The 27,347-nt window shown below is 36.2% G+C and overlaps 1 protein-coding gene across 1 annotated transcript in view; it reads left to right on the top strand.

Moving 5' to 3' along the window:
- Window positions 1-27,347, top strand: part of DCDC1 (doublecortin domain containing 1) — a gene marked incomplete at both ends in the record, with an annotated part of 489,436 nt that overhangs the window by 434,665 nt on the left and 27,424 nt on the right. The window contains 5 exon segments of the mRNA XM_081282196.1: window positions 8,325-8,418; window positions 10,889-11,059; window positions 16,358-16,543; window positions 17,977-18,180; window positions 19,568-19,760. Of these exon segments, the coding sequence (XP_081138322.1) occupies window positions 8,325-8,418; window positions 10,889-11,059; window positions 16,358-16,543; window positions 17,977-18,180; window positions 19,568-19,760 (848 nt within the window).

The raw sequence follows: 27,347 nt of genomic DNA, 5'->3' as shown, positions 1-27,347 counted from the left end.
TACTGTAATTCATTTCTCTCCTTGTTTATTTTCCCATTCCCCCCACAACCTCTTATATGTAATTTTGTATAGCAATGAGGGTCTCCCTTCATTTCCATGCAATTTCCCTTTTCTCTCCCTTTCCCTCCCATCTCATGTCTCTGTTTAATGTTAATCTTTTCTTCCTACTCTTCCTCACTGCTCTGTTCATAGTTGCTCTCATTATATCAAAGAAGACATTTGGTATTTGTTTTTTAGGGATTGGCTAGCTTCACTAAGCATAATCTGCTCTAGTGCCATCCATTTCCCTGCGAATTCCATGATTTTGTCATTTTTTAGTGCTGCGTAATACACCATGGTGTATAGATGCCACATTTTTTTTATCCATTCATCTATTGAAGGGCATCTGGGTTGGTTCCACAGTCTAGCTATTGTGAATTGTGCTGCTATGAACATCGATGTGGCAGTATCCCTGTAGCATGCTCTTTTAAGGTCTTCAGGGAATAGTCCGAGAAGGGCAATAGCAGGGTCAAATGGTGGTTCCATTCCCAGCTTTCCCAGGAATCTCCAAACTGCTTTCCAAATTGGCCGCACCAATTTGCAGTCCCACCAGCAATGTACAAGTGTACCCTTTTCTCCACATCCTCGCCAGCACTTGTTGTTGTTTGACTTCATAGTGGCTGCCAATCTTACTGGAGTGAGATGGTATCTTAGGGTGGTTTTGATTTGCATTTCTCTGACTGCTAGAGATGGTGAGCATTTTTTCATGTACTTGTTGATTGATTGTATATCCTCCTCTGAGAAGTGTCTGTTCAGGTCCTTGGCCCATTTGTTGATTGGGTTATTTGTTATCTTATTGTCTAATTTTTTGCGTTCTTTGTATACTCTGGATATTAGGGCTCTATCTGAAGTGTGAGGAGTAAAGATTTGTTCCCAGGATGTAGGCTCCCTATTTACCTCTCTTATTGTTTCTCTTGCTGAGAAAAAACTTTTTAGTTTAAGTAAGTCCCATTTGTTGATTCTTGTTATTAACTCTTGTGCTATGGGTGTCCTATTAAGGAATTTGGAGCCCGACCCCACAATATGTAGATCGGAGCCAACTTTTTCTTCTATCAGACGCAGAGTCTCTGATTTGATATCAAGCTCCTTGATCCATTTGAGTTAACTTTTGTGCATGGCGAGAGAAAGGGATTCAGTTTCATTTTGTTGCATATGGATTTCCAGTTTTCCCAACACCATTTGTTGAAGATGCTATCCTTCCTCCATTGCATGCTTTTAGCCCCTTTATCAAATATAAGATAGTTGTAACTTTGTGGATTAGTCTCTGTGTCCTCTATTCTATACCATTGGTCCACCCGCCTGTTTTGGTACCAGTACCATGCTGTTTTTGTCACTATTGCTCTGTAATATAGTTTGAAATCTGGTATCGCTATACCGCCTGATTCACACTTCCTGTTTAGAATTGCTTTTGCTATTCTGGGTCTTTTATTTTTCCATATGAATTTCATGATTGCTTTCTCTATTTCTACAAGAAATGCCATTGGGATTTTGATTGGCATTGCATTAAACCTATAGAGAACTTTTGGTAATATCGCCATTTTGATGATGTTAGTTCTGCCTATCCATTAACAGGGTATATTTTTCCATCTTCTAAGATCTTCTTCTACTTCTCTCTTTAGGGTTCTGTAGTTTTTATTGTATAAATCTTTCACCTCTTTTGTTAGGTTGATTCCCAAGTATTTTATTTTTTTTTGAGGATATTGTGAATGGAGTGTTTTTCCTCATTTCCGTTTCAGAAGTTTTGTCACTGATATACAGAAATGCCTTTGATTTATATCCTGCCACTTTGCTGAATTCATTTATTAATTCTAGTAGTTTCTTTGTAGACCCTTTTGGGTCTTCTAGGTATAGAATCATGTCATCTGCAAATAGTGATAATTTAAGTTCTTCTTTTCCTATTTTTATGCCTTTAATTTCTTTCATCTGTCTAATTGCTCTGGCCAGTGTTTCGAGAACTATATTGAATAGAAGTGGTGATAGAGGGCATCCCTGTCTTGTTCCAGATTTTAGAGGGAATGCCTTCAATTTTTCTCCATTCAGAATGATGCTAGCCTGAGGCTTAGCATAGATAGCTTTTACAATGTCAAGGTAAGTTCCTGTTATCCCTAGTTTTTCTAATGTTTTGAACATAAAGGGATGCTGTACTTTGTCGAACGATTTCTCTGCTTCTATCGAGATGATCATATGGTTCTTATCTTTAAGTCTATTGATGTGGTGAATAACATTTATTGATTTCCGTATATTGAACCATCCTTGCATCCCAGGGATGAATCCTACTTGATCATGGTGCACAATTTTTTTGATGTGTTTTTGTATTCAATTCGCCAGAATTTTATTGAGGATTTTTGCATCTAGGTTCATCAGACATATTGGTCTGTAGTTATCTTTCTTTGAGGTGTCTTTGTCTGGTTTCGGAATCAGGGTGATGTTGGCCTCATAGAATGAATTTGGAAGAGCTCCCTCTTTTTCTGTTTCCTGAAATAACTTGAAAAGTATTGGTATTAATTCTTCTTTAAAGGTTTTGTAAAACTCCGCTGTATACCCATCCGGTCCTGGGCTTTTCTTGGTTGGTAGTCTTTTGATGGCTTCTTCAATTTCATCCATTGATATTGGTCTGTTCAAATTGTGTGTATCCTCCTGACTCAGTCTGGGCAAATCATATGACTTAAGAAATTTATCGGTGTCTTCACTATCTTCTATTTTATTGGAATATAGGTTTTCAAAATAATTTCTAACTGTCTTCTGTATTTCTGTAGCATCTGTTGTGATATTGCCTTTTTCATACCGCATGTTAGTAATTTGAGTTCTCTCTCTTCTTCTCTTCGTTAGCATGGCTAAAGGTCTGTCGATCTTATTTATTTTTTCGAAGAACCAACTTTTAGTTTTGTTAATTTTTTCAATAGTTTCTTTAGTTTCAATTTCATTGATTTCCGCTCTGATTTTAATTATTTCTTGCCTTCTGCTACATTTGCTGTTGTTTTGCTCTTCCTTTTCTAGGGCTTTGAGATGAAGTGTGAGCTCATTTATTTGTTGTTTTTTTCTTTTTTTGAGGAATGACCACCAGGCGATGAATTTTCCTCTTAAAACTGCTTTCATTGTGTCCCATAGATTCTGATATGTTGTGTCTGTATTTTCATTTATCTCTAAGAATTTTTTGATTTCCTCCTTTATGTCTTCTGTAACCCATTGATCATTCAGTAACATATTGTTCATTTTCCATGTGATGTAGGATTTTTCCTTCCTTCTTTTATCATTGATTTCCAGTTTCATTCCACTATGATCAGATAAAATGCAAGGTATTATCTCCACCACTTTATATTTACTGAGGGTTGCCCTATGGCATAATATATGGTCTATTTTTGAGAAGGATCCATGTGCTGCTGAGAAAAAAGTATATCCATTTGATGATGGTTGATATATTCTATATATGTCAGTTAAGTCTAGGTTATTGATTATGATATTGAGTTCTATAGTTTCTTTATTCAACTTTTATTTGGAGGATCTGTCCAATGGTGAGAGAGGTGTGTTGAAGTCACCCATAATTATTGTGTTGTGGTCTATTTGATTCTTGAACTTGAGGAGAAATTGTTTTATGAATGTCGCAGCACCATTATTTGGTGCATAAATATTGATAATTGTTATGTCTTGTTGGTGAATGGTTCCTTTTAACAGTATATAATGTCCTTCTTTATCCCTTTTTATTAACTTAGTCTTGAAGTTGATTTTATTCGATATGAGGATGGCCACCCCTGCTTGCTTATGAGGACCGTGTGCATGGTATATTTTTTCCCATCCTTTCACCTTCAGCCTTTGTATGTCTTTTCCAATCAGATGTGTCTCCTGGAGGCAGCATATTGTTGGATTTGTTTTTTTTAATCCATGATACCAGCCTATGTCGCTTTATTGGAGAGTTTAAGCCATTAACATTCAGAGTCACTATTGATATATGGTTTGTACTTCCATCCATGTTTGATTATTTATCCTTTTTAAAAAAAATTTAGTTTGTTTCTCCATGATTATCTTTCCCCTTGCCCTCTGTCTTTACCGAGGCACTTCCCACTGATGGTTTTGGTTATTGTTTTTCATTTCTTCCTCGTGTAGTGTTTTGCTCAAAATGCTTTGCAATGCTGGTTTTCTGGCTGCAAATTCTTTTAACTTTTGTTTATCATGAAAGATTTTTATTTTGTTGTCATACCTGAAGCTTAATTTTGCTGGATACAGAATTCTTGGTTGGCATCCATTGTCTTTCAGTGTTTGAAATACATTGTTCCATGACCTTCTTGCTTTCAGTGTCTGTGATGAAAAATCTGTTGTTAACCTTATTGGTTTACCCCTGAATGTAATCTGTCTCCTTTCTCTTGTAGCTTTTAATATTTTCTCTTTGTTCTGTATATTGGATATCTTCATAACAATGTTTCTTGGCGTTGGTCTACTGTGATTTTGTGTGCTCGGTGTCCTGTATGCATCTTCAATTTGTATATCTGTTTCCTTTTTTATTTCTGGAAAGTTTTCTGTAATTATTTCATTCAGCAGGTTACTCATTCCCTTGGTTTGAATCTCTGTACCTTCTTCGATCCCGATGACTCGTAAGTTTGGTTTTTTTATGGTATCCCATAACTCTTGGATGTTTTTCTCGTGATTTTTTACCAGCCTTTCTGAGTTGGCTAGACTCTTTTCAAGATGATATATTTTGTCTTCATTATCTGACGTTCTGGCTTCTACTTGCTCCACTCTGTTAGTGATACTCTCAGTTGAGTTTTTAATTTGTTTTATCGTTTCCTTCATTTCTAGAATTATTGTTTATTTTTATAATCTCTATCTCCTGATAAAGATGCTTAACTTCTTCTTTTATCTGTTTATGTAATTCATTCTCAATGTGTTCTTTCGCTGCTTGAATTTTCTGTCTTGTATCCTCTTTAAGGTTCCATTCCATCTGTCTTAGGTGTTCCTTGAGTTCTTTATATGACCATTTTTCTGATGACTCTAGGTCCTCCTGAATATTTAGGCTGTCCTGCATTGTTTGTACTCCTTTTCTTCCTTGCTTTTTGAAGGTGCTCATGTTACTTCTTGTTCTGTTTGACTGATGAGTTACTGTTTACTCCTATAAATTTATTAGATGCTTGGGAGTGAAGGTATTAGAAGGGAAGGGAAGAAGTCACTAAAGAGAATGAGAGTAAGCAGGTAGAATTCAAGGAAGGGGGGATAAGATAATTGAAAGGAAATGAAAAGACAAAAGAAGAAAAAAATAGAAATAAAAAAAGAAAAAAATTTTAAATAATAAAAAAATTAAAGTTAAAATTAGAAGGAAAAAAAATTTAAAAAAAATGTTTAAAAAAATTTAAAAAAACAACAAGAAAGAAAAACGAAAATGAAAGAAAAACTGAAATCAAAAAAAAAAAAACAACTAATAAATGCAGTCTTAGAGTTTGATTAACTTCTCTTCCAGTAGGTGGCGCTGTGAGCACCAGGCCAAGTTTCTCCTGTCAATATGCGGGAACCAATCACTGTGCAGCAGCTCCTCCAAGACTGGGCGAGTCTCCAATCCTGAGTGCCTAGGGCCTCCTCTTGTGTCTAGTCACTTCCCACTTTTCCTCTAGCCAGGCCCCTCTCACGGGTGCCGACCACCACAATACTGGCTACACGCCAGGTCTGTTGCTCCCAGGAGCCCTGTTTTCATGAACGACTGGGCACACTCTTCCAGTTTGCCATTCCCTCAGACCCTAAGTTTGTAGAGCTTGGGCCTGAGAATCCTCAGCGAATTTTACTTGCCGTCCGGTAGCCACGCCCCCGGTAGCTGGTGCAAGAGACCTCAGCTGTCAGCACTGGTGGGAACGGTAGTTCCGCAGTTCCGCGCTGCGGGTCCCACGCCACCTCTGATTCCCTCGGTCTGGCTATCGTGTTCACGGGAGAGCTGGTAGGGGCCCTTACGGGAGAGCTGGGAGGGGCCCTTAAGGTTTCCCCGATGTGTGGAGAGGGAAGGCTAGGGAATTACACACCTGTAGCCGCAGGTTTCAATGAGGTTATCTCCTCTGCCGCAGTCTGATGACGTCAGTTCTCTGCCATGGTGGTATCTCTTGCAAATGGCGACAGTTCATTTCCCTTTGCCAGGCGACCAATGCAACGGGTGGGTCCTTACTGTCTCTCCCAAGCCCCGTTTCAAACCTGTGGCCACTACCTATGAAGGCTCGGTTGGCATTTACCTCCGTAGGAACAGAAGGGCCGACCAGTTGTTTCAGCCGGATGGATTAGTGCTGAGTCACAGCTGTTTGTGTGCGGGAAGCAGGCGAACGGGAGCTTGAATTCAGCCGATCCGGGCTCAGTGTGTGTTCTGAGAGGCCCAGACTGTTCGCCCCAGATCCACGTCAGCTCAGCATTGCCTAGTGATCCTGAGCAAACAGATTTAGGTTGTTTACGACTCCCTATGCCTGCACAGCTGAAGAGGTCAGAGACTTGATCTCTCTGCGCCCGCCGCCATGTTGGAATCCTAAATAATTTTCATTTTGCTTTACCATTAAAGAGATTTTATGTTAGCTCCAATTAAGATCACTTTTAAAATTCAACATGTATTTTGGACTTTTAGGAAAAGTGCCTTTGGACAAAAGAACTTAAAGGAAAAATATAAAGGAGCCACAACCATTAATAATAATATCTAATATTTACATGTTAAATACCTTGTAGTATTCTATGCATTTGTATTTGCATCAAGTCATTTAATTTCCACCTTATGCACCATTATCCCATATTACAGATGAAGAAACTTAAGCAAATAATTGTTAGAGCCATACAGCTATCAAGAGGTTGGCACTCATGGTACTCATGATTCATACCTAGACAGTGTTGTTCCAGAACCCACTAAACTATTCTCACTGCATCTCAATAATTGAAAAATCGACAAGGAAGTGGGTGTATCAGTTTGGATGTAATCTCAAGATAGAAACCACGCAGTGATTTAAATAAGAAAAGTAGGATATAAATGATTATTAAACTATGACAAAGCATTAACTATTATATATCACATATACAAATATTATGTTGGCTATTGAAATCTGTTTGCTCTGATAAGCTGGTAAAATCTGGAGAACCTTGGATTATATTATATAGCAGCAAAGTGTAGAAAATTCCATTATATTAATCAATTAATCATATTTCCCCAGGCATTAAGTTCAAATATATATATATGTATAATACATATTGTAATGTGTAATATTTTATATACTATTACTCTTTTAGCCCTAGAGTTTATATACATATATGTATACATATATAGTAATACTATAGAAATTCTAGGAGATAAAGTATACATTACATTCTCCACCTCCCCCCTTTTTTTTGGTACTGGGGATTGAACTCAGAGGCACTCAGCCACCGAGCCACATCCGCAGCCCTATTTTGTATTTTATTTACAGAAAGGGTCTCACTGAGTTGCTTAGCATGCGCTTTTGCTGAGGCTGGCTTTGAACTCGTGATCCTCCTGCTTCAGCCTCCCAAGCCACTGGAATTACAGACATATACCATAGCACCCAGCAAGGTGCCTCGTTAACACAGATCACAGTGAATGAAACCTCATACAGATACAAATGTAATACCTTAATTGGTTTAACAAAATTTTAGATATAGATGTCTATATTATATAATATACACATTACCCTAGGCTGAGGGAGAATACACAAGAACGAATAAATTTGGGATTGGGACCCCCTCTAAGGTTGGGGTTTAGACTTCATTGTAAGAGGCATATAGTATAGCACCCTTCCATGGATGGCAGAGAAATTGTACTGTGTGCCTGGCTATAGTTGGTGTGTGGTTGCTAGGCAAACAGGAAGCAATCCTCTGAAACATATGTGGGAGTGTGACTAGTTGCTGGGCACACTGGCATGTGAAGGGGATAAGGATGCTGGTTAACAAGAGGCTCTGAAGCATGTGGCATCCATGTTGGGAGGGCAATGAGCAGGTTGTCACCAAGCAGGCCAGGGTCCTCAGAGTGTGGGCAGACTGTGATAGGGGCACTTGGTTGGAGCACAGCATTGCTGGATGCCTTCACTTCCATGAGCTGACCTCACGCAGCAAACATAAAGAGCATCGGAGAGCCCCTTCTTCTTGCTGTGTTCTTCTAGCATTCTTTACCAAGAAAGTTTAACATCCTGCCAACCATAAGGGAGAAATAAAGCATTATCTGTTATCACGGAGCATGTTTGGAGCTGAGGGACAATATATTGATAAGTGGCACAGAAGGAATCTAATCTGGTCATACTGCTTGATAATGTGACTAATCGTATTTTCTTAAGGACTTTTCACCTGGCAAGTAACCCTGACCTTGTGCTGGCAGTGTCTATGACCAAGGCTAGAAATGAAGCCTGTGGCTATCCAGTTATTGTTCAGGTAAGATATGTATAGACTAACAAGTAATCATGGCCCTTTAATTAAATTGAAATAAATGTCTCCTTTTTGTGGAGCTAAAGAATGGCTGTCATAGAATGCTACCTTGAATGTCATTGTTAAAATATTTATAATAGTCTGCCTAGATTTCAAATTGAGCATGTTCATGTGTCTCTTAATTTAGTTTAATCCAACAGATGGTGATTGTGAGCTTGCCGCATGTCAGGAACTGTGCTAGTTACTGAAATCAAATCCAAAGGCAAGCATGAGAAATGGTCTCAACAAAATTCACAGAATTTATTGTTAAGTAAACACGGCAGTAAAGTGGTGGATGCAGTCAAGTGAATGGCTATTAGACGCACCCAAGGACATATGCAAGGCCCCCTTTCTTGGTAACTGGAGAAAGATAACCTGTACAGGGAGGTCTTTTGGGGACCTGAGTTCATAGTGGTAGTCCACCAAGCAATCCATTTGCATTATACTTTTAATACAGTTTTGCAAATGCTTACAGCAGCCAAACAATTTTTGGAGACTCCAGAGAAGTCTGGCTTCATTTGAATTTTGGACAAAGATCTAGGAAGTGCTTTTTGCACGTTTTCCTGTCGTTCCCACTTATAACCAAAAACATTTGTAAATGGATCTGTGTTTTCCATGCTAGGAGGAGAGAGAGTTTAGGAGTATTCCTGCTCTGCATTTGCTTTCTGTCATCTCCACAGTATTTTCCATCTTTTTGTTGGGCAGAATGTATTGTCTCCAAATAACATTTTATTCCATGTGTTTAAAAGCAGTGAAGCAACTTGTTTTGCAGGCCCTGAATCCAAAACTGGGACAGCAATCTGGACAAATACCAAAACTTAATTAAATTTCTGTCCTGATGTTAAATAAAGACTAAAAATTTAGAGACAGTATACATCACTTTACATTATTTTATGTCAGATGCCTATTTAGTACATATCAAAGATAAAATCTCATGCAGGTGCAAATTGAGTGCCTTCCTTAGTTTCATAAAATTGTAGGTATGGATGTCTTCCACTGACATTCTCATTTTATGTGAAAAAAACTTAATCCCAAGATAATTTGAGTCACCTTTCAAAACTTTTTCTTTGTTAACATTTCATTTTTATTTATTGAAGCAATCAGTTTATGAAAAAAATATTCAAGTTCATATAAAGTAATAAAAATTAGGCATGTTAGATTAATGCTACTAGATTTTTTCTTGTTCCTTGAAAATATAGCCTTTGGTTTTCCAGATCTCTGGGAGAGGCTTTGTTTTCTGACCCATAAAATCAGTTCTTAAGTCTCATTTATTTTCTTCTTTACTGTTAACCTGTTACTTGGTAATATAAGTGTTACAAATTAAATAATTCCTTGAGGTGTCATGATATGATTAGTTATTAGCATTAATCCACTTTAAAAAATTCTGTTAAATTGAAACATGTTTTACTTATACTTGAGCCAACTTTTATAATTAAAGTAAATATCTTGTTTCTATTATTATTTAACTTTACTTAGAAAAAGTCTCCTTTAATATCAATGAAATGTAAACTAAAATATCAAGTACTATTTTTTCATAAGGTACTATTTTTTCATTATTAAGCTCATATTTAGGGAAAATATTGTCCTTTTGGGACAAGAATATAAGAAAAGTGGGTTATTTCATATACATATACAACCATTAGAAATATAAAGTAAAATGTTCTCTCCAGAAAGAATTTCGATGTGATAGACCATAATCTTGAAAAATGATCAGAGTTTGGACTTGGGATGCAACTCAGTGGTACAGTACTTACCTAGCATGTGTGAGATGTGCATTCAATCCCTAATACTGCAAAAAATAGAATCTTCTTTTATCAGCAACTCTTCCAGAAATTTGTCCTAAAGAAATTATCATAGGGGCTTGGGCTAGAGCTCAGTGGTAGAGTGCTTGCCTAGCATGCATGAGGCACTGGGTTCAATTCTCAGCACCATATAAAATAAATAAATAAACAATTAAAATAAAGGCATTCTGTCCATCAATAACTACAAAAATATTTTTTTAAAAGAAATTATCATAGATTTATACAAAGATTTATTTACAGTACTGTTTGTTGTTTTCTGTGTATTGCAGGGAAATTTTAAGAAACAATATACATGTTTTAACTATTGGAGATTAGCAAAATAAAATATTCCTGAAATTAAATGATAATATCTTTTTAAAATGTTAAAAAAAGGTTCATGGAATATTGTTAATTGAAAAAAAATGCAATTCAAATTGTATGTATTGTGTGATTCTATTTTTGTAAATCAAAGAATGAATATTTATAAGTATAAAATCTATGCATATAATTGCCAAAAATCAACTATATTTACACTGCATAATGTATTTGTGAATAATTATCTGTACTTTTTGAATTTATGCAATGAAATATGACTGCTATAGCTATCTCATAAACTCACCTATTTGACACAATATTTTCTCTCTTTTTTTCTCCAGAAATATAAGCCATACAACAATGGAACTGCCCATCAAAAGTGGCAGTACTTGGAAAATTTGAAAACATTTATGGCCTTTTATAGCACTACTTTGGATAAGGAAATCACATTGGCAAATTTTGCTGGTATTTGTACATCTTCTGTCATTAAAGGAGAAAACATTGATCAACCAGTAAGTGGTTCTTTCTTCCCAAAGAAAAAAAAAAGATGGTAAAATAAGATAATTTAATAAAGTGATTTTTTCCCTTAGAAAAGCTATGTTCATAAAATTTGATCACTAATTTCTCACAGGACTGAGAATTGAACCCAGGGCCTCATGTGCTAGGCAAGTGTTCTACCCCTGAGCTACATCACCAGTTCTGATCTTGGTTAGAGACAATTTCTGATATTGCATTGAGCCCAGGGCTTATATATGTGAGGCAAGCACTTTAATTCTGAGCTACCTCTCCAGCCCCTTGAACACTGACTTTTCTTTAAAAAAATGGTTCTTTTTAGTTATTCATGATATCAGAATCCATTTTGATATAATTCTACAAGCATGGAATATATCTTATCCATTTAGCATCCCATTCTTTTTTATTAATTAATTTATTCATTTAAATTAGGTATGTATGACAGCAGAATGCATTTTGATTCATTGTATACAATTTCAGCACAACTTTTCATTTCTCTGGTTGTACACAATGTAGTGTCACACCATACGTGCAGTCAGACATGTACCTAGAGTAATGATGTCCATCTCATTCTACCATCTTTCCGGCTCCCATGCCCCTTCCTCACTCCTCCCTCCCCTTGGCCCAATCAAAGTTCCTCCATTTTCCCCCATGTCCCCCTCACCCCATTGTGGATCAGCATCCATTATCAGAGAGAACATCAGGCCTTTGGTTTTTTAGTATTGGCTTACTTTGCTTGGCATGATATTCTCCAACTCCATCCATTTACTTGCAAAATGGCATAATTTTATTCTCTTTTAATGCTGAGTAATATTCCATTGTGTATATACACCACAGTTTCTTTATCCATACATCTATTGAAAGGCATATAGGTTGCTTTTACAGTTTAGCTATTGTGAATTGAGCTGCTATAAACATTGATGTAGCTGTGTTACTATAATGTGCTGATTTTAAGTCCTTTGGGTATAGACCGAAGAGAGGGATAGTTGGGTCAAATGGTGGTTCCATTCCAAGTTTCCTAAGGAATCTCCATACTTCTTTCCAGATTGGTTGCACCAATTTGCAGTTCCACCAGCAATATATGAGTGTGTCTTTTTTTCCATATCCTCATCAACATTTATTGTTGTCTGTATTCTTGGTAACTCCCATTCTGACTGGCATGAGATGAAATCTTAGTTTTGATTTGCATTTCTGTAATTAATTGAGATGTTTAACATTTTTTCATATATTTGTTGATTGAATGTATATTTTCTTCTGAGAAGTTCTGAGAAGTGTCTTTTCAGCTCCTTAGCTCATTTATTAATTGGTTTTTTTTTTTTTTTTTTTGGTGTTAAGGTTTTTGAGTTCTGTATATATCCTGGAGATTATTGCTGTATCTGACATGTGTGTGACAAAAATTCGCTCCCAAAATGTAGACTCTCTCTTCACCTCATTGATTGTTTCTTTTACTGAGAAGAAGCTTTTTAGTTTATCCCATCCCATTTATTAATTATTGATTTTATTTCTTGTGTTTTAGGAGTCTTCTTAAGGAAGTCAGGGTGTAATCCAACATAATGAAGATTTGAGCCTAATTTTTCCTCTATTAGGTGCAGGGTCTCTGGTCTAATTCCTAGGTCTTCGATCCACTTTGAGTTGAATTTTGCACATAGTTAGAGATAGGGGTTTATTTTCATTTTGTTGAGTATAGATTTCCAGTTCTCTCAGCACCTTTTGTTGAAGAGACTATCTTTTCTCCAATGTATGGTTTTGGTACCTTTGTCTAGTATGAGATAACTTCTCAAAAAAATTCTGGCAAATCGTGTACAAAATCATATTAAAAAAAATAGTGCACCATAATCAAGTGAGGTTTATTCCAGGGATACAAGGTTGGTTCAATATATGAAAATCAATAAATATAATTCATCACATCAGTAGACTTAAAGAATTATATGATTATATCGATTGATGTAGAGAAAGAATTTGATAAAATATAGCATCTTTTCATGTTTGTAACACTGAAACACTGGAGATAGTAGGAACATACCTCAACATTGTAAAAGCTATCTGCTTTTCTAAATGGCAAAAAATTGGAAACATTCCCTCTAAAAACTGGGACAAGACAGGGATGCCCTCTTTCACCACTTCTATTCAACATAGTCCTGGAAACACTAGCCAGAGCAATTAAACAGATAAAAGAAATTAAAAGGATACAAATAGGAAAAGAAGAATTCAAACTATCATTATTTGCTGATGACATGATTCTGTACTTAGAGAATCCAAAAAAAAAAAAAAAACTTCAACTGAAAACTAGAATTAATTGATGAATTCAGCAAAGTAGCAGGATATAAAATCAATACCCATAAGTCAAATATATTTCTACACATTAATGACAAATCATCTGAAAGAGAAATTAGGAAAACTACCCATTCACAATAGCCTCCAAAAAAAAAAATTGAGAATCAACTTAACGAAAGAGGTGAAAGACCTCTATGATGAAAACTACAGAACACTAAAGAAAGACATTGAAGAAGATTTTAGAAGATGGAAAGATCTCTCATGTTCTTGGAAAGGCAAAATTAATATTGTCAAAATAGCCATACCACCCAAAGCACTATACAAATTCAATGTGATTCCTATTAAAATCCCATCATCATTCCTTATAGAAATAGAAAAAACAAGCATGAAATTCATTTGGAGAAACAAGAGACCCAGAATAGCCAAAGCAATCCTTAGCAAGAAGAGTGAAGCAGAAGGCATCACAATACCAGACCTTAAACTATACCACAAAGTATAGTAACAAAAATGGTATGGTATTGGCACCAAAATAGAATGTAGACCAATGGTAGAGTTTCATTCTTATGGATGTACATGGTGGTGGAATTTTCTGTGTTTTTTTATATATGTACATGGGAAACTTCATATATGTACATGCCAGATTCATTCCACTGTCTTTCCTTTACTTATCCCTGCTCCTTTCCTTCCATTCCCATTGTCTAATCTACGGCATGTCTACTCTTCCCCTCACCACCTGCTTTATTGTGAATTAGCTTCCAAGTATCAGAAATAACATTCTACCTTTGATTTTTGCTTACTTCACTTAGCATGATAGTCCTCAGATCCATCCATTTGCTGGCAAATGTTATAAAGTGATTCTTCTTTATGGCTGAGTAATACTCCATTTGTATATATACCACATGTTCTTTATCCATTCATCTATTGAAGGACACCTAGGCTGCTTTCATAACTTAGCTATTGTGAATTGAGCTTCAATAAACATCGATGTGGCTGTGTCACTGAAGTATGCTGATTTTAACTCCTTAAAAATGCAAATTACTAAAATCCATGATGAAAATGGAAATATCATCACAGACACTACTGCAATACAGAAGATAATCAGAAGCTGTTTTGAAAATCTATACTCAAATAAGTTAGAAAATACTGAAGACATTGATAAATTCCTAGAAACATAACACTTACTCACACTGAGCCAGGAGGATATAGAAAATGTAAATAGATCAATTTCAAATAACAAGATTGAAGAAGTAATCAAGAACTTACCAGCAAAGAAAAGTTCAGAACTAGATGGATTCTCAGCCAAGTTCTACCAAACCTTTAAATAAGAACTAATACCAATCCTCCTCCAATTATTCCATGAAATAGAAAAGGAGAGAACCCTTCCAAACTCACTCAATGAAGTCAATATCACCCTTAAGCCAAAAGCAGACAAAGACACGACAAGGAAAGAAAACTTCAAACCAATATCCCTGATGAACATAGATACAAAAATTCTTAATAAAATGCTGGCAAAACACTCTGAAAAGATTGTGCACCATAATCAAGTGGGTTTCATTCCAGGCATGCACGATTGGTTCAACATACAGAAATCACTAAATGTATGCACCACATCAATAGACTTAAAGACAAGAATCACATGATCATCTCAATGGATACAGAAAAAGCATTTGACAAAATACAGCATCCATTCATAATTAACACTAGGAAAAAATAGGAATAAAATGACCATACCTTAACTTTGTAAAAGCTGTATGACAAACCCAAGGCCAACATTGTTCTAAATAGAGAAAAACTAAAAGCATTCCTCTAAAAACAGAAACAAGACAGGGATACCCACTTTTACCACTTTTATTCTCAATAGTCCTCAAATCTCTAGCCAGAGCAATTAGGCAAAAGAACACTTAACTTTTGATTGAAATAACTTAAACTTTCTGTGATTCCAGTTAGGAAAGATTTCAGGAAAATTATGAAGAACAGATCTGTTGGTCTTGCCCAGGGTCACTAGTATGGCTGTAGTCATCTGATGCTCCTTCAGTAGTTTGGTGGCTCTGTGAGGAGTGGATGATCACAGATGGCCTCCCTTACATGTCTGGTGGATGGTAGGCTCTCAGCTAGGGGCATTGATTCTCCAATCTCTGGATTTCTTGGAAAGGCTAGCTCAAGTTTGCTCACATTGTAGTCTTAGGGTTCCTACTGTAACCCAAAGAGAATAAGCACTAATGTGCATGTACTACTTATACATCTGCTTGTCTTGCATTTGCTAGTGCTACAATGGGTGAAGCCAGTAGTACGCCCTTTCCCTTCTTCAAGGAAAAGAAATAAGGATAAAGAAACACTTCCTCTCTGTTGAAGGAACAGTGGAGTCATACATCAAATGACCATGAACACAAGTTTGGAATGGTTTTATTGTGGCTGTCTTTGGAAATAATCTGCCATACTCTTTCATGGCCGGTTTTCAGAGTTATAAATAGGTGCAAGCTTATTGACAATGTTGTCCAATAGGTTGTAGATTTGTTTTTAATTTGTTTGGGTTTTTTGTTTGTTTTACTTCTATTAATACAATCATTGGGAACTCATTGAATTTTGCATATTCAAACATATGCAAAATGTTGCCATTATTGTTCTTTATGTTATCCCCAAATTATTGCTTTTTGAGCAGTAGGGGCTCCCTCATATTGACTTCCATGTCTTTTTGACACAATTTGTTTACTCTGGGAGAACTTTTTTCTTTCCCTTGCTTACATTGTATATTTTCTGACTCAAACTTGGAACTGACCATTTTTCATGAAATCTTGATTCTGGGCACAGGTTGTGTTCATTGGTGCTGAATTGTCATTACAAATTTGGAAATTATTTTCTTGAGAATGTAATTTTTAGGGAGGGAAATAATGCATTAATGTTGTGATTTCAAATTTAGTATTTGGTGATGATAAAGGTGCTCTATTTATATTCTAAAGAGTTCTATGGAATGCTATCATAATTCAGATGTACCTATATAAAAATGCCTTTATTTCCTGTTTAAGGGATACTATTATCTCTCAGCTGGTGGAAAGAGGAAAATGATGCTCTGCCTGGCTTGTGGACGATGCATGAGAGCAGAGAAGAGACTGAAACAGTTGCTTCCAGGGGTTCCATTCCTCTGTGTTTCAGGCTCCAAGACCCAGAAGCCCCTATCACAAGGGCCTTTCAAGGTCATCAGTGTGGTCAAGGTGTGTAATGATCTGAATTCTGCTAATGTACATGTGTCAACAGTTTGGAAACTTTGATGTATTTATTATCTGCCTTGCATTCAAGTTCATCTCCACTCATCCAATTCATCCTCCTCAGATGCATCTCCACTCATCCAATTCATTCTCCCTTAACACATCCTGCTTGCATTGATTTCCCTTTCCCCACTGTAATTTAAAATACATTGTCTATTAATAGTTCCATTCACCCTGTGAAGTTAATTGGGCACTTCTGCAGCTTTAATTTGCTGACACTTTCCCCTGTTCTCTGTGTCACTTTTAGTTGAGGAAATAACTGCAGATCTTTACTTAGTGGAACAGCTTTTTTACCTATATCCACAGGGTAAACTTCTTTGATGAGCATGGAGCATTTCAGGGGGAATTTGACATGTTGTTGTTAACTATTCAGGTTGAGTGCCTGAATTCACACATCCATGTCTAATGCTATTTAGAGTTCTTGGAGATGAAAAACTAAAAACAAAAACCAAACAAACAAAATCCTCTGCTACTTTTGTGTGACCTTAATTTGAAATGGTACTATTTAAGAGATCCTCCCTTCAAGTTTAGAAGTGAAAAAAGCTGAGGGAACTTGCATACCTGAATATAAAGGAGCAAGTCCAAAAAGGTGGGCACCCTCCAGCCTGTCCTCTCAAGGCTGACCTGCCCCATCTCCAGATCTCGCTCATCTCCTAATTCCCAGCCACATTGTGCCACCTGTAACCATCCACTGAAACAATATCTAAAGGAGAAAGGAATCAGTCCTCTGGGAAGCCAGAGGGCATTTGGTTTGGAGGAGCTGATTACCAAGATCCTCAGAGTTACAGCATCTCAGACACAGCTTTTCCCTCAGGGCAGCATCCTAGTTAGGGATGAAGTGAAGTGGCTCTCACCCCCTTATTACCATGTGCTCGACACTGTTCTCATTCCCCTCCTTTCATCAGCATCTTCCACCATAGGATGGCATCATTCCAAAGTCAAAAATTGAGGGAATGTCAGTGGTGGTATTGTGTCCTCTTACTTTGATCCCAGGCTGTCCTTGGCCCTGCTGCCATCTCCTGTCACAGGTGAAAGCAAAAGAAACAAAAAATGTGACATTGACCTCAAATAAAATAAATAGAGAAGGCCCCAAACAGACCAGATGCTCAGAAGTCACCTAGTAACTCGGTGTCAGGAACGGAAAAAGAACTTAAGATTTCTGTCCGGTGTCCTTCCCATTATAGCATCTGGTATCTATAGTACATGAAGTGACCATAGCAAAATTTAAATGTGACACACACACACACACAAACACACACACACACACACACACACACACACACACTCATTGAACTGAGACTGAATGATGCCCAAATAAAAAACTAAAATTTAAAGGTTTGTATAAATGTATAAATGTACAATTTTTTTAAATGAATCAGGCTGACTTATCATCTTACGAGGCTGACAAAACTCTAAGTTATTATGAAGAACTCCTATTATCTTTACGGATGAAGACCTGCATGCAAGCTGTGTGTCACAGTGGTATAGCAGCAACACACCAGAAGGCAGTGAAAATAATTGCATACAAAAACGGGGATGGATATCGTAATGGGAAGTTAATTGTGGCTGGAACATTCCCCATGGTAGGTGACTTAATGCTGCTTACATTCTCAGAGGTAATGATAGTGGTGATTCTCCTGATAAGAAAAAAAAAATGAGATTGAGTGATAAATGTCCCTGGCCAGGTTTACCAATTTAAGCTGATGAAATTGAGATCCCTGTTTCCTTAAAGGCATTATTTTTTATTGTATTTCTTTGGATAGACTTAGAAAATTTTTTTAAAAATCAGAATGTGTTTTCTTAGATTGGCTCCAAAGCAAAAATATAAAAGGAGAAAAAGTAAAACTACCCAATTTTCTTCATTCTTATCAAGAACGATGTCATTTTATTCCCTCCTTCCCAAGCCAACTTCCAATTTTATGTCATCTGAGTGATCTAAGAGATGCCACATTGTTTATCATGTGGAGCACTAGAGTGCTTATTTGTTGATAGGGAGCTTCATTTTCAAATTGGAGAAGAAGGGATTGTGTTAAGAGGAACTGTGTGGTCTGTCTTAAAGGACACATAGACACAGGATTGAAGGAGAGTCCAGAAGGCCCAAACCCAGATTTGTCTTTCCAGGTTTGATGATCATCCTGTTTGTGCATTAAGATTAATACTTTAGTAACATATTTTACAGGTGATGTTAAATATGAGATGAAGTTCTCATTGGAACTTCTTTACAAACACTACTTATTTATCCACACACCTCTTTGGTTGAAAAATAAATGGATTTTTAATTAAAATATTGTTGTTCAGTAAACTAAACAAAGTACAGAAATTAGTGACTTGAAGATTCACTTAGGGGGATCCATACTGTCTTTTATGGTCTTGGGAAAAAATATTAGCCTTTTCATTCTGTTTTCTCATCTACCAAATGGTGGTAATAATACATGTCATATCTTAGTTTAAAAGTTAACTACTCATTTATTTTAGAGCAGTTCATCAATATGAAATATTACAATAATTTTATACCTTATCAAGCAACAAAATTGAAAGTAGATTTCTCGATTGGACATTCCTTGGAAAGTACTCTGAGGCTAAAATGTATTAACATACATCAGTTACTGTGTTACATTTTTAGAGCTAGGAATTTTCACAGTGGGATTAGACTAATATAAAATGGTATAGAACAATCTAATATTAGAAATCATTACTAATCAAAAATCAAGATCTGGGAAGGTGATGTAGCTCAGGAGTAGGATGGTTGCTTAGCATGTATGAGTCCTTGTTTTAATCCCTACTACTGCTATTACACACACACACACACACACACACACACACACACACATGGTCAAGATTAGTAGTTACTCAGATCTGTATTTTCTCAAGTTAAAAGATTTTCTCAGATTTCTGAAAGGTGAGCTCTTCTTTATTATTCCCAATTCTATCACTAGTTCGTGTCAGTCCTTCACAGACTGTGTTGTTTAGCTTCTTACAGAATGCACAGGACAGCTTGGGCTTTCCAGAGCAGCTTCCAAAGTATACACCAGAGATGGAACCACAGTTTTTACCTTGCGTGATTTGGTTTTATGGGCTCTAAATGAATCCTTTGTGCAGAGAGACTCTGAAGAACAAAAGACAGGCTCCACTCCTGTTGGAACAGAAGAGATGACTGCTAAAAGTATGTGGACAATGCTTCTGCTTATGTTCAATCATGAAAAAGTTAAATGATATTCTTTCAATCACCTCTTCTAGAATTTTAAAATCACAACCAGCTACTATTGTAACTGATTTAAGAGTCTCAATGAGATTCTCCAAGGCATAACTTGGGTTATCAACTTGGTTTTTGGAGCCAGAATACTAAGGTTCAAGTTCTAGCTCTGTCACTTGCTCAGTGGCTTTTGGGAAAGTTTTTAACCACTATGTACCTCAGTTTTCTCCTTTGTAAGAGTGCTTTTAAGGACTGACTTGAAATAAAAACCATATATAGAATTTTCCCTTGAATGTTATCTTAGTTCATTTTATGCTACTATAACTGAGTACTATAGATCCAGTAACTAGTTGATTTATAAAGAATAAGTATTTACTTCTCACAGCTTCAGAAGCTGGAAGTCTAGAATCAAGGCCCTGGCAGGTTTGGTTTTCTGATGAGGGTTGCATTCTCCAGAGGAGAGAAGTGCTATGTTCTCAGGAGGCTAAAGATAGAGGGCAGGAGAGCCAAATACTGTGTGAAGCCTCTTTAGTAAGGACCGTCAACCCATTCACAAGGAAAGGGACTCTTATGACCACCTTTGAAGGTCCCACTTTCAGAGACCATCACATTGACCATTAAGTTTCAATATCGGAATTTTTCTGGAGGGGACACATTCATACCACAGCACTCACATACCCACACCACAGAAATACACAATACACATATTCGCTTGAATATATATATTTAATATCTATATTAAATACATTCATTTGGCCCTCGTAAATATATTAATAAAAGTATTAATAAATATATTAATAAAATATATTAATAAAAGTGTACATACACATATACACACATGTAGATACATATATATGTGTATGTATTTTTTTTATTAGAACAATGCCTGGTTAATGTTTATCTAGGCATTCAATGAATATTAGTTATTATTATTCTATATAGAATACTATTTATTTTAGTTGCTGTGGTTGCTGCTGATATGTATTATGTAGTTAGGTTTGCAGCAATTGTGTTTGTATAGAATATGTATATATTTTTTCTTTTTATTCATACATTTAATTGAATGAGTTTCTTGTATCATTGCCATATGGCATATATTGTGCATTGATGTTTCCACCTTCCCTCTACATCTGTCAACATCCCTCTTCCCCCCTTTACTAGCCTCTAAAAGTCCCTCTCTATTTTCAGGTTATATTTTATTGTTTCCACATAAAAGAGAAAGTTTGTGATATTGTTTGAATAATTTCACTTGACATGATGTCCTCCAGTTCCATCCATTTTCATGCAAATGACAGATTTTATTCTTCTTTATAGATGAATAATAGTTCATTGTGTATATATCTCATCATTTCTTTATCCATTCATCCATTAGATGTTGAGGAGCACCTAGGCTGATTTCATATTTTGGCTAATGTGAATAGTGCCACAATAAACATGGGTTTGCAGGTGTCTCTTTTGTATACTGACCTTATTACCCTCAGATTTATACCCAGGAGTGGTGTAGTCTGGTCATATGGTGGTTCTACTTTTAGTTTTTTGAAAAAGAGACCTCCATACTGTTTTTTTATAGTGTCTATACTAATTTACATCCCCCCAAACAGTATATAAGGTTTTTTTCCCTATATCTTTGCCAGCAGTTGTTCTCTTTTGTTTTTTTGTAGAAGTAATTTTATTTATTTTATTTTTATTCTTACATCATTGATAAATTTGGAATGCATTTTTTTATTTTTAATTTGTTCTAATTAGTTATACATGACAGCAGAATGCATTTTGACACTCTGTACACAAATAGAGCACAACTTCTCCTTCCTCTGGCTGAACATGGTGCAGAGTCACACCAGTAGTATAATCATACATGTATATAATGTCCATTCCACCATTCACCCAGTCCCCACACCTCCTCCCCTCCCCTCACTCCCTTTGCACAATCCAAAGTTTCTTCATTCTTCCCCCAACCCCATTATGGATCAACATCTGCTTATCAGAGAAAACAGTCAGCCTTTGTTTTTTAGGGTTTGGCTTATTTCACTTAACATGATATTCTCCAACTCCATCCATTTACCTGCAAATGCCATAATTTCATTCTTCTTCAAGACTGAGTAATATTCTGTTGTGTATATATACCACAGTTTCTTTATCCATTCATCTGTTGAAGGGTATTGAGATCAGTTCCATCATTTAACTATTGTGAATTGAGCTGCTATAAACATTTAGATGGCTACATCACTATAGTATGCTGATTTTAAATATTTTGGGTATAAACTGAGGAGTGAGATAGCTGGGTCAAATAGTGGTTCCATTCTAAGTTTTCTAAGCAATCTCCATACTGCTTTCCATATGGTTGCACTAATTTGCAGTGCCACCAGTAATATATTAGTGTACCTTTTCCCCAATTCCTTGTCAACACTTATTATTGCTTGTATTCTTGATAATTGCCATTCTGACTGGAATCAGATGAAATTTTAGAGTAGTTTTGATTTGCATTTCTCTAATTGCTAGAGATTATGAACATTTTACCATATACTTGTTGATCAATTGTACTTCTTTTTCTGTAAAGTATCTGTTCAGCTCCTTAACCCATCTACTGATTGGGTATTTGTTTGTTGGTGCTGAGTTTTTTAACTTCTTTATATATCCTGGAGATTAGTGCTCTATCTGAGGTGCATGTAGTAAATATTTTCTCCCATTCTGTGGGCTCTCTCTTCATGTTATTGATTGTTTCCTTTGCTGAGAAGCTTTTTAGTTTGAATTCATCCTATTTATTGATTCTTTATTTTACTTATTACACTTTAGAGTCCTAGTTAAGGAAGTCAGTTCCTAAGCCGACATGGTAAAGATTTGGTCCTATTTTTTCTTCTGTTAGCCACAGGGTATCTGTTCTAGTTCCTAAGTCTTTGAACCACTTTGAGTTGATTTTTGTGCAGGATGAGAGTTAGAGGTTTAATTTTATTTTTCTCCATATGGATTTCCAGTTTTCCCAGTGCCATTTGTTGAAGAGGTTATGTTTTCTCCAGTGTATGTTTTTGGAGCTTTTGTCTAATATGAGATAACTCTACTTATGCGAGTTTGTCTCTGTGTCTTCTATTCTGTACCATTGGTCTATATGTCTACTTTGGTACCAATATCATGCTATTTTTGTTACTGTTGCTCTGTAGTATACTTTAAGGTCTGATATTGTGATGCCTCTGCTTCACTTTTCTTGCTAAGGATTGCTTTGGCTATTCTGGGTCTCTTATTTTTTCCAAATGAATCTCATGATTGCTTTTTCTAGTTCTATGAAGAATGTCATTGGGATTTTAATTGTAATTGCCCAGAACATGGGTATTTCCATCTTCTAAGGTCTTCAATTTCTTTTTTTAATGTTCTGTAGTTTTCATTGTAGAGGTCTTTCACCTCTCTTGTTAGAATGATCTCCAAGTGTGTGTGTGTGTGTGTGTGTGTATTTGTTTAGGCTACTGGGAATGGGGTAGTTTTTCTAATTTCTCTGTTTCAGAGTATTCATCACTGATGTATATAAATGCCTTTGATTTATTCCTTCCACTTTGCTGAATTCATTTATTAGCTCTAGGTGTTTTCTGGTGGGATTTTTTGAATCTTCTAAATATAGAATCATGTAGTCATCATATAATGATAGTTTGAGTTCTTCGTTTCTTATTTGTATCCTTTTAATTTCTTTTATTTGTCTAATTTCTCTGGCTAGAGTTTCCAGGACTTTGTTGAATAGAAGTGGTGAAAGAGGGCATCCCTGTCTTGTTTCAGTTTTTAGAAGGAATGCTTTCAATTTTTCTCTATTTAGAATGATGTTGGCCTTAAGATTAGCATAGATAGCTTTTACAATGTTGAGATATGTTCTTACTATCCCTTTTACAATGTTGAGATATGTTCTTACTAGTTTTTCTAGTGTTTTGAAAATGAAGAGGTGCTATATTTTGTCAAGTGCTTTTTCTGCATATATTGAAATAAATGATCATATGATTCTTGTCTTTAAGTCACTTGATGTGTCTTCTATTCTGTACCATTGGTCTATATGTCTACTTTGGTACCAATACCATACTATTTTTTTATTGGTTGTTCACAACATTACAAAGCTCTTGACATATCATATTTCATACATTAGATTGAAGTGGGTTATGAACCCCCAATTTTACCCCAAATGCAGATTGCAGAATCACGTTGGTTACACATCCACAATTTTACATAATGCCCTATTAGTAATTGTTGTATTCTGCTACCTTTCCTATCCCCTACTTTATAAATTTCCATATGTTGAACCAACTTTATATCCCTAGAATGAACTCCACTTGATCGTGGTGCACTATTTTAAAAATATATTTTGTATGCGATTTGTCAGAATGTTATTGAGAATTTTTGCATTAGGGACATTGGTCTAAAGTTTTCTTCCCTTGATGTGTCTTTGTCTGGTTTTGGTATCAGGGTGTTACTAGCCTCATAGAATGAGTTTGGAAGGGTTCCCTCCTTTTCTATTTCATGCAATAATTTGAGGAATATTGGTGCTAATTCTTTTGTGAAGATTGTGTAGAACTTGGCTAAGAATGCGTCTGGTCCTGGGCTTTTCTTGGTTGGTAGACTTTTGATGGCATCTCCTATTTCATTGCTTAAAATTGATCTGTTTAAATTATGCATGTCCTCTTGATTCTGTTTGGATAGTTCATGTGTCTCTAGAAATTTGTTGATGTCTTCAAGATTTTCTGTTATTGGAGTATAAATTTCCAAAATAGTTTCTATTAATCTTCTGCATTTCAGTAGTGTATGTTGTGATATTTACCTTTTTAATCATGAATTTTAATAATTTGAGTTTTGTCTTAATTAGTGTAGCTAAGGGTTTATCAATTTTATTTATTTATTCAAAGAAACAACTTTTAATTTTGTCAAGCTTTTGAATTCTTTTGTTTAAATTTCATTGATTTCAGCTCTGATTTTAATTATTTCCTGTCTTCTACTGCTTTTGTTATTGATTTGTTCTTTTACTAGGGTTTTGAGATATAATATTTGGTCATTTATTTGTTGACTATTTATTTACTCTTTTATTGAATGAGCTCAATGCAATGAACTTTCCTCTTATCACTGCCTTCATAATGTCCCAGGGATTTTGATATGCTGTATTGGTGTACTCACTTACCTCTAAGTATTTTATTCATTTCCTCCATGATTTCTTCTGCTATCCATTTGTCATTCAATAGCATGTTATTTAGTCTCCAGGTTTTGGAGTAGCTTCTAATTTTTATTTTATCATTGATTTTAGTTTCATTCTGTTATGATCTGATGGAATGCAGGGTAGTATTTCTATTATTATTATTATTATTATTATTATTATTATTATTATTATTATTATTATATTTGCTATGAGTTGCTTTGTGACATAACACCCAGTCTGTTTTAGAGGAGAATCCATGTGGTGCTGAGAAGAAAGTGTATTTGCTCGATGGCTGAGCTAGCTGATAGCAAGATGTCCTCACATCCTCTTCCAGTTTTCCCACTTGTTATATCTGGTCCCTCCTGTCCCCATGCACTTCAGGACTCACTGAGCTGGAGAGAGTCCTGTTTTCTCCAGGGTCTCCAACCTATACTTGCCACCCCCATGCCCTGTCCAGGGAACTGTCCCCGGTCTCCAGCTTTCCAGGCTTTTCAGGCCAAGACTGACCCACACAGATCCAGATGCAATCTGATGGACCTGGACTTCAGATTCCCCAGGCTCTGCCTTGCTGTAGCCCCAAGATATCTATGCTGTTCCAACTTGCACAGAGACCACCATGGATGCACTCACACAAAGGAGTGACCCTGCAAAGAGGCAGCCAGATGGAGGCCATTAGCACACCCAGCAGGAAGACCCCAGATGCAACCAGACCTGCACAGATCCAGGCCCTGGTTGGTGCCCCCAGGCTAAGGCAGCCACACCCAGAGATGGCAACAACAAACCTTCAGGCCTCTTAACCCTGGATTTCCAGGCCCTGGCCAGTGTCCCACGATGGCAGCAGCTGCATGTGACCAAACCTGTGGGTACCCTGAAAATGGATTTCCAGGCAGCAACAGGCAGCAGGCAATCCTCAGGCAGTCTGTGGGCAGTCTGAAGGCAAATAGTGGGTACTCAGTGGATGGATGTCAGGCAGAGGGTGATGGGCAGGCTAAAGGCAGGCAAACAGGCAGCCAGTAGGCAGTTGGCAGTGTCAGGAAGATATCTGCATGCAAAAGCCTGGTGATATACTGGCAAAGGGCTAATGTTCACAGTGTACAAACAGAGGTTAAAGAGCAGGGGAGTGGGCAGTGAGAGCTCTTGCAGAGAACCAGTATTTCCTCTGCCTGAATCCCATGTCACAGAGCAACAAGGAATGCATCCTCCCTCTAGTATGCTATCTTAGATCTCCTTGTTTGGTTTTTGATAATAACCATAGTATCTATGGTGAAATGGGATCTCACTACAGTTTTGATTTGCATTGCTCTGATGTCTAAAGTTATTGAGCATTGTTTTCATATATTTATTGACCATTTGTATATCTTTTGAGACATGTATATTATGTCATTTTTGTTTGTATTACTTTTTGTTGATTTGAGTTTTTCATGTATTCTGGATTTTAATATTCCATCAGATGCTGACAAAGATTTTTTTCCCATTTTGGAGATTGTGTCTTAACTCTGTTTAATGTTTCATTTGCTGTCAGAAGCTTTTTACTTGATGTAATCCCATGTGTTAATTCTTGTTTTTATTTTCTGAGCTACTGGAGTTCCATCCAGGATACCATTGCTTCTGCCAATGCTTGAAATGTTTCTCCTATTTTCGTCTAGTAGTTTCAGAGTTATAGTTCTAACATTAGCTCTTTGATCTATTTTTAGTTGATTTTTTACAGGGTGAGAGATGAGGGTTAGTTCTAATCTTCTACGTGTGAATATCCAGTTTTCCCAGCACCATTTGTTGAAGAGATGGTCCTTTCACAATGTGTGTTTTTGATAGCTTTGCCAAGAATTGGTTGACTAAAGATGTGTAGATTCATTTTTGTGTCCTCATTTTTGTCCTAGTTTGTTTACATATCTACTTTTATGGCAATATGCTGTTTTGTTATTATGGCTCTGTAGTATGTTTTAAAATTAGGTATTGTGATGCCTCCAAATTGTTCTTTTTGATCAAGATCAATTTAGCTGTTCAGGGTTTTTGTGCTTCCATATAAATTTTAGGATTTTTTCTCTTGTTTTAAGAAAGAATATCATTGGTATTTTGATGAGAATTACATTGAATCTGTAGATTGCTTTGGGTAATGTGGCAATTTAAACAATTATTCCTTTCAATCCACGAACATGGTAAGTCTTTCCACCTTCTACTGTTTTTCTCAGTTTTTTTTTTTTTAGTGTTTGGTAATTTTCACTGTAGATAACTTCCATCTTTTAGTTTTATTCCTAGGTATTTTGTGTATATTTTTGTGGCTATTGTGAATTTCTTGATTTCTTTCTCAGCAACTTTATCACTGGGATACAGAAGAGCTACTGATTTTAGTATATTGCTTTTGTATCCTGCTACTTTACTGAATTTGTCAATTCTAAAGGTCT

Source organism: Spermophilus citellus (assembly GCF_964194105.1).
Source record: "Spermophilus citellus genome assembly, chromosome: 2".
Classification (NCBI taxonomy): Eukaryota; Metazoa; Chordata; class Mammalia; order Rodentia; family Sciuridae; genus Spermophilus; species Spermophilus citellus.
The sequence above is the reverse complement of the archived record's forward strand: the minus strand, read 5'-3'. Positions and strand labels throughout refer to the sequence as shown.